At 40.2% G+C, this 9,188-nt stretch overlaps 1 protein-coding gene across 1 annotated transcript in view; it reads right to left on the bottom strand.

Moving 5' to 3' along the window:
* ABCB4 (ATP binding cassette subfamily B member 4) overlaps window positions 1-8,833 on the bottom strand; it is a gene marked incomplete at both ends in the record, with an annotated part of 75,219 nt that extends 66,386 nt beyond the window's left edge. The window contains 3 exons of the mRNA XM_080701481.1: window positions 3,007-3,157; window positions 5,982-6,036; window positions 8,754-8,833. Coding sequence (XP_080557607.1) covers window positions 3,007-3,157; window positions 5,982-6,036; window positions 8,754-8,833 — 286 coding nt within the window. The remainder of the gene's footprint in view (window positions 1-3,006; window positions 3,158-5,981; window positions 6,037-8,753) is intronic.
* Window positions 8,834-9,188: the final 355 nt, after the last annotated feature.

Consider the following 9,188-nt stretch of genomic DNA (forward strand, 5'->3'; position numbering starts at 1 on the left):
ACCAAGGAAGGAAGGAAGGAAGGAAGGAAGGAAGGAAGGAAGGAAGGGTGGGTGGGTGGGTGGCTACAGAGGCTGGGGAGTCATAAGCTGGAGTATTTGCAATCTGGAGGCTACTGAGATAGAGTAAGTCTGCACTTATCACTCAAGCAATCACTAGCTCGTGATTTGGGATAGAGTTAGCAGCTCTCAACATTTATCACAACAGAAATCACTAGCTCATACAGTTCCCCAGAGAGACCTTGAATTTGGGCCCAGACATAGCAAACAGCATCTGTGTGCCATGTCCAGCTTCAAAGCCACTCAATTGCATAATTATCAACATGCAAAAAATGAGCAAACTGCTCCAAATAAGTTGTGGAGTCATTCCGGTGTTAGTACAAACAAAATCAGAACTACGACCCAAAAGTGAAGTGATCTCTGACAAGGGAGTTGAATTGCTTTCATTTGATTTTTTTTTTAAATTAATTGCAATGAAATATGCACAGCATAAAATTTACCACGTTAACTGTTTTTAAGTGCACTGTTTATAGTTCACACTGCTCTACAACCAATCTCCTGAACTTTTTCATCTTGCAAAACTGAAATGCTATGCCCATTAAACAACAGCTCCCCACTTCCCCCCTTCTGATCCTCTGGTAATTAACATTCTACTTCCTATTTCATGTCTAGACTACTCTGGAGATTTCTTATAAGTGGAATCATCTAGTATTTGTGTTTTTGTTGACTGACTTATTTGACATAATATAATTTTACCAAATAAAATTTTACTTAATATAAGGTTCATTCATGTTGCAGTATGTGTCAGAAACCTCTTTTTTAAGGGTGAATAACATTTCATTGTATGTATATGACACATTTATTTATCCATTCATCCACTAATCTTATTTTTTAACCTGAGTAGTGATCAGACTTTGATGGATGTGCTCTGTATGGCCATTACTCTGATTTTATATATTTGCATATAAGTAATATGAAGTTAATAAACAATTAATATGTAACAGATCTAGATCTTCTGAGAAGTAAAGCAAAAATTGCAATTTCCTTAAATATTGTGTGTGTGTGTGTGTGTGTGTGTGTGTGTGTGTGTGTGTTTTAGGGATTGAAACCCTAACCCTATTTTATTATTTTTTTTATTTGGAAACTGGGTCTAGCTAAATTACTGAGAGCCTCTCTAAGTTGGTGAGGCTGGTTTTGAACTTGTAATACTCCTATCCCAGCCTCACAAGTACTGAGATTACAGGCTTGTGCCACCATGCTCATCTCCCTTAAAGGCTACTAAAACCCTCAACTTCCTTAAAACCTTTTTGCAGTACTAAAGATGGAATCTTGGGCCTTAAGCATGCCAGGCAAGCACTCTATCACTGTGGTATATCCCTAGCCCATCCTTAAAGATGAGCTTCATCTGTACAGTATTCTGGCTTCATCTGTACAGTATTTGTGTTAAGTTTTGGTCACTGGTCAAGCATAAGACATCCATTGAGAACTTTCCCAAACATATTTTTTCTTCTATAGAAAACACAATTACTTACATTGGGGTAATATACATGGTCATAATTACAGTTGGAATTCTAGAAAGACCTGAGTCTAAATTCTGTCCTAATACCAGCAGTGAACTATGGACAGTTTATTTATTCTCTCCAAGACTGTGTATATTCATATATCACAAAGAATAATGTTACCTATTATGTGGGATTATTCTTATGAGGGTAAAGCAAAATAGTGAACAGAAAGTGCTTGGTCTAGGACCCAGCAAAGTGCAAACACGAAGAAAGAACACTATTATTATGATTGTTTTATTGTCTTTTTAGAGACAGGAGCATTTGAGAATAAATAAACTGCATTTTTTGGTAGGAGCTTGCTTTAACTATTCAAAGGACACTTTTACTGGATTTGTAAAAGACATTAATATTTATCAACATTTATTTAAACCTATCCTACGCCATTAATCAAGCAATCTTATTGTCTTAGGTAATTACACTGATGTCTCACAATGGCAATTACACATGCAGTTCTCAGTCAGTGGACACTGAAAACTCTCACAGAATGCTGTCACAACAATCGGGTGCATTTTTATGTTATCTTCACTATGAAAACGGCTTTTTCTTTATTGGTTCTCTCCCGATTTCTTTCTCTCTCTCTCTCTCTCTCTCTCTCTCTCTCTCTCTCTCTCTCTCTCTCTCTCTCTCTCTCTCTCTCTTCCTCCCTCCTTCCCTCCCTCTCTTTTAAATCTACCATGCGTGTACCAATAAAATTTTACTCAACCTTCTGTAGACCAGGATTCTCATGGTCTCCTGGAAGAACAGAGCCTTTGTAGAAACCATGGAAATCTTCTATATTAAATTTGAAAAATATGAAAATAAGTGTGCCTGCTGGATCTCTACTCCAGTGTTGCTGCCAGGGCCCTTCTTACAGGCAACACTAGCTCAGGGGACTCCTTTGGTTTTTCCTTAGAGTTTTTTGGGCGAGTTCTTGTGGATTCATACTGAATTCATTCACAATTTAGGGAAGTGTCATATCCGGTTCTAGCCAATCTGGTTGATCCACAAATTCACACACAGGAAATGGGTAAGATTTTTTTAAAGGGAGGAGGGAAGGAAAGAAAAAATAAAACCCAGAAACAGAACTACAAGATCAGCATAGCTAAGAGTTACTATCAAGCTAGTATGTATTTTTGGAACCATCAGTAATGACTAAGGAGATGAATACTGCATAGAGATATACTTTACTATATATACTATATGTATTACATAAAGTAGAATAACTTTCCTACTTTATTGAGATACAAAGTTTCCTATATATTACCTTAATGTGTAATAAAAGTCAAACAGCATACATTAATTTTTTGATATTTAAATGAGTATTTGAGAAATAATTCCACAACCCTCCTGGAGTCATCCAGATGTTTAAATCACTAAACAAGTAGGTGGTGATATAAAAATCATTTTCTAATCTTCTACCTTGTTAGAGGAATATCATGGATTTCTTAAAAAGCAACAAAATGCTTACCTGGAAAAGAGAAGTTTCCAGCTATATTAACAAACTTATCAGTCATTTCTCCAAACACTATCATCATGAGGGGAAGACCTGATCCATGAGCTATGGCCATGATGGTGCCCAGGAACATAAACCATTTATCCTGCCAATCAGAGTATCGAAACTAAAAAAAAAAAAAGGAAATAAAATAATACTTAGCTTATTAAATGGAATTTCTCTTTTTCCACAGTCATATGCTCTTTGAATTTCTCTTCAAAGCCAGCACTATTTCAATAGTTAAAAATGGATATACTCAGGAGAATTACAATCAAATCATTAGGAAATTTATTTATGATTCTATTTATTTTATACTTTATACTTTATACTTTCTTACTGCCTTTTTCATCCTCTACAATTCTCACTATTTATTTATTTATTTATTATAATGGGACTTGAGCCCACAGGCATTCTACCTTCAAGCTCCATTCCAGTTTTTATTGTTGTTGTTGTTTTTTATTTTTTGTTTTACTTTGAAACAGGGTATTGCTAAGTTGATGAGAATCTCACTAAATTGCTGAGGTTGCCCTCGAACCTGGAATCTTCCTGTCTCAACCATCCAAGTACTAGGATTATAGGCCTGCACCACTACGCCCTGCTTTTCTCAATATTTTTGATGGATCTTTTCCTTTGTTTTTCCTTCCTCCTCTGCCTTCCAGACTACATCTTCTTTCACTTATGTTTCTATTTCCATAGCTTCCTCTCTATCTCTGGCATATCTCCTCACTTTTAAAACTTTTCTCTCTGCCCTTTATTTCCCCACACTGCCCTTTTGGAGACAAGAAATAGTACTTAAGAGGATGGGTAATGAGTCAAGATGGTGGAGTCTTTGTGGCTAACGTTGAGTCAAACTGGCTCAGTCATCAGGTGAGGCTGAGGCTGGAGGTACATGGTAGGAAATGGGTGTGCTGTAAACTCTGTTCTCAAAGAGTTCCAGGAGTTCAGCTGAGGTCTGGGGGTGGGGGAGAAAATTCCATTATCAAATACAGAGGCTAAGTAGGAGTATCGACCAAGACAGAGGGTCACAAGCCAAGTGGAGCTTGGAATGAAACAAAGGGAGCAGGTCAAATCAAGACCCAGGAGGAAAGGATTCCTACAATTGCCACAAAGGGACTAGTGCTCCCAAAGTTCATTTCTAAAGGCTCCTAAGGAAGGAAGATCAAGCACTCAGCTCTGTCAGTAACTATTCAAAGCACATGCTCAGGTTGTCATGCAGTGTTCTCTTAAGTGGACCTTACACTACATTTAGGAATATTTCAATACTGTTTATGTTCATTGAATTAAATTTAACAGTCTTTAAACATAAGTTTAAAATTAGACAAAATTCAAAGCAACAACCTAAGTAAATCTAGATTTGTTTTCAGCAATTTTCCAGAAAAACAATACGTTTCCAATTTCCATTAGAGGACAATTTGTCATGAACTATTTAGGGACAAAAAAAATCTGTATTCAGAGGCAGAATAAAGATTACATTTAAATTCCATTTAAACTAAAACTTTTTAATTAAAGTGAGATATTCTTTGTTTCTACTCTTAGGTATGTATATTTTATTTTCCCTAGGAGACAGATTTTAAACTTGTGCATTAAAACCAGATTTTGAGCTAGGCATTGTGGTGAAAGCCCACAATTCCAGTACTTAGTAGGCCAAGACAGGAGGATTGCAGGTTCAAGGCCAGCTTCAGCAACTTGGCGAGACCCTCAGAAACTTAGTGAGATTCTGTTTCAAAATAAAAAATAAAGAAGGCTGGAAAGTAGCTTAGAGGTAGAATGCCTCTGTGTTCAATTCCCAGTACTACCACCACCACCACCATCAACAACAACAAAAAGATTTTTGTCTTACAAACTGTATATTCTCTGAAGCAGCAAATTAAATTTTGTTTACTCTTACTGAAACTTTCTAAACAACAACAAAGAATAAGGAAGAAAAGGATGAATGGAAGCTTTGTGGTGATATGAGAAGTGTGCGGCAATGTGTGGGTGTTTAGGTGTCTTCTATTCATTTACTTAATAAGTTGGGACAAAAAATATCTGTCTTCAGAGGCAGAATAAAGATTAAATTTAAATTGGGGGTGTTAACTCACATGCCACTTCTAACTTCTTTGCTATCAAAAAAAAAATCTGACTGCTTGGGACACATCATATTTACCAATAGTAGACAAACACTTACATGGGCTGCTTCTAAGACATATTACAAATGAAGAGCAGATTAAATTTCTTTCAAAAATGTTGGCTTGATCATAACAACAGAAAAACACTGAAAACAACTTTAATCAGAATACCTAATCCATAGCCCATGTTTAACCTATTTTTCTGGAAGTCAAATGTGACCATAGATTTCTTAATTGCTATTAAAATGTCTGTAGTTAGTAATCATCTTTGTATGCAAGCTGATTTTAAGCTAAGTCAGGATGGTGGTTGCTGTGTAATAATGCACAGATGCATTTTCTTGAAACTGGTGAGTTTGCATGGTGCTACTAATACACTTCCCATTTTTAACTTCCCTGTACAGCATTTAGCTCTGTTCCAAGTCAGAGCCAGCCTGCTCCTATATCTTTTCTCAAATGTCTTGGGAGTGCGGGCCATTTCCTACAATAAGCAGACCTAAGACAGCCTTTTTTGGTTTTTTTTTTTTTTTTTTTTGGTACTGGGGATGAAACCCAGGGGCATTCTACCTCCAAGCTACACCCCCGGCCCTATTTTTAACTCTTTAACTCTTTATTTTGAAACAGGGTCTCACTGAGTTGCAAAGGGCCTCACTAAGTAGCTGAGGCTGTCCACGAACTGTGATCCTCTAGTCTCAGCCTCCCAAATGCTGGGATTGCAAGCATGCGCCACCATGCTCGGCTATATTATCTGTAAACAATTTTAAAGTACTTTGCTTTATAGCTACTGACTCAAGTCCCTGAATCTGAATGAAAGGCAGGCTTATTTCATTTAATTTTTCACATTACCAGTGCTAAGGGTCCAATCAAATTCACTTTCTTCATTTTTGCTCTGCCTCGGTCACTGTAAAAAACACAGTGGTTCAAATTAAAAACTGTCATGAAATGCTTCACAGTCAATTTAACACAAATACGAGTAGTTACACTTCTCAATTATAATATATTAAAATATAGAAGATGATGTCTACAATTGTCAAAATTATCCAGTTTCACAAACACTGCCAGGCAACCACTAAGTAGAGAGGTAACTGTCCAAGGTACCACAAGGACATATGGACAAGTGAGACTTGGTCACCTGTTGTATATGACTCACATACAGAGGAGAGAGGAATATGTGATCAATGTCTGCCAAATTGATTATTTTCTTTAAAAAATTGCATGTTGATCTAAAAGTAGTGAACACCATTCTTCTGAAGAACTACAGGGCGTGCTATCAGGAAATCCTGTTCATTTTGCATTGAAAATACAAAGGAATCAACCCCTTCTCTCCATTTTTTTTTTTGTTACCCCCAGTAGAACAGTCTCCTGCCTGGTCCCTCCACCTCCACTCATCTCTGCTCCAATCTTCCCTCAACCAGGACCAGAGTGATCATTTAAAAACTTGAGTCATATTATGATACTCCTCTGCTCAAAAATTACAATGGCTCCCATTTTTCTGAGTGGAAGCCAAAATCCTTATGCTGGCTGTGAAGGCCCCACATGCTCTGTTTCCTTATGACCTTTCTGATCACCTCTCCCGCTCAATCCCTGCTTACTCTGCCTGCTCCGGTCACCACTAACTCTGCTGTTCTGTGAACACACCATATACGGCTCCATCTCATGGCCTTTGTATTGTCATTTACCACAGCCAGGAAGGCTCTCCCTTCAGATACCCATGGGTTCTCTCTTTTCATTTATTTCTAATCTATACTCAAATGTGGCCTTCAAAATAAGGCCTGGGCTGGGGATGTAGCTCAGTGGTAGAGTGCAAGGCCCTGGGTTAAATCCCTAGCAACACACACACACACACACACACACACACACACACACACACACATGCACACACACACACTCAAAATAAAATGACCCTACTAAAATCGCAAAGTACTTCTGCATTGCACTCCTGATTCCTTAATCTGTATTAGTGTTTTTCCATAGCACTCATTATCTTCTAATTAATTGTAGCTTACTTATTTAGTTTGGGTATCATTTGTGTCTGTTCTCCATACAATAATGTAAGGAAGGCAGAGTATGCCCACCTCAAGATACATTTAGCAAGTAAATAAAATTTTACTCAGAATACTTCATCTTAAATCATGTATAATATTCACTACAACCACTGGATGAATATCTGCTAGAATATCTAAATATTCTAAAAAATGTGCCACAGGCTATCGCAGCATGATTGGAAAAATATATAAATCATCTTCAATTTTCCCTAGATAACTGAAGTGGACTTAATTTAATTTGTATAATCCTCAGTCTTCTTATATACAAGTTAGTCTCATTATGTCTAATTTCATAAACCTACAGTCCTTATTCTTAACGTTCCATACTTCCATTTTGAGCTGTTTTCTCCTTTCCAAGAAAAAGCTGTGAGCTTCACTTCTGCGGAAGTCCTTGGGGTCTAGAGTGTCATTACACCTTTTGCAGGGATGGCTCCCGTTTACCCTCATCAAATGTTCAGCCAGTGCAATACATAAATAACCGTCTTCATGAAAATGCCATCTATTAATAGATTCACAGTCATTCCTAGCCCAAATTGCCAGCTGATAAAAACCACATTTTTCTATTAGAAGCAATATCACCCACCCAATTTCCAATTCTATATGGGAAAAGTAAATTTTCTGTGAGTACATACCATGAAACCTAGAAGGAAGGAGCACTGTCACTGTCCAAACAAGTTAACAGGCTAAAATAATGCTTCAGTGTAAGCATCAGATAGGTGCATTTTCAGTTAGCTAATCTGGCCCCTTGCAGCTTGAGGACAAACGACAGAACCTGATAAATTTGTTCCTCCGGGTGATAACTCCTGTGACACGGGCCAGTTAGTTCTGGGTGGCCTAGCGTGAACTCAGAGACTGTAATAGCCTCATAAACTATTTGAGGCTGAAGACAAAAGTGATTCACTATTCCCACAGAGAAAGAGGAAACAAACGCAACACTGACTGGGCCCTTCTGCCCCTGCCATGCCGGTGGAGTGTGCTGAACAAGGGCCCGGAATCAAACTGGTGTGGGGCAGGGGGAGACCAGTAAGCAAGAGGCTCTGCTTTCCCCTTGTACTTGATTGAACAAACACCGATTGGGAAGAACAGGTTACAGAAGAACGAAGCTGCTCTAGTCTCCCCTTCCCATATAACCCCCGAGAAAGAAGAGACAGGACAAAGCGTGGGTTGGGGCGGGGGTGGGGGGTGGCGAGGAGGAAGAGAGGAACTGGAAGAGCAGCGCTTTCGCTTCACTAGGCTTACCCAAAAAGCACAACCATCAACAGCAGATGTCTGATGCCCATGAGCATGAATAATAGGACAATTAATAATAGGGCGATGGATCATGAAAGTTATTGCAAAAGTTGGAGTTATAGGACATTAGGAATGTTATACACCACCGATATTCATTGAATCACCCTGCCTCTTCTTTCTGAGCCTGTTCCAATAAAAGCCTCAGGGACGTCCCTTGAGGCCACCTAAAAGTTCTCCCTCAAGGTCAGACAAGAACTTCCAAAGAAGCCCCCCAGAAGTCAAAGGCATCCACCGATTTTCTCCACTTCCTTCCAGGCCCTGCTGGTGCCCACTGGGGAGGTACCTGTTGCTGCCCAGTTCAAAGTCGCCCTCCACTGTCATGGGACGCCGGGCTGTTCCGTTCCTCTCTGCCTCAAGATCCATCTCAGCCTGGGGAGAAAGCACAGCCTCAGCTCCCGGTGCACCCCCCGGCTCAGCTCCGGGAGACCGCCAGCGCCTGGCGAGTCCCCCACCCCTCCCCGGGACCCCGAGCCCGGCCGGGCTGCCATTGCGGGTCCCGCCGCCCTCACCTGGGACCTCGCGCGTCTCCCCCAAGGCCGCCGAGCTCCCGGCTGCGGCCCGCGACCGACCTGGACTTTGCTCGCCGCCCCGCTTCGTCCCGCCCCCCACTCGCGTCGGGCCCCAGAGACGCCTCCCGCTGCCCGCGGGGCCCGGGCCGGGCCGGGGCCGAGGAGCAGCGCCCGCCCTGCCGGCTGGGGAGCTGGGTCCCCCGGCCCGA

The sequence above is a fragment of the Muscardinus avellanarius genome (assembly GCF_963383645.1).
Source record: "Muscardinus avellanarius genome assembly, chromosome: 9".
In the NCBI taxonomy this organism is placed as follows: Eukaryota; Metazoa; Chordata; class Mammalia; order Rodentia; family Gliridae; genus Muscardinus; species Muscardinus avellanarius.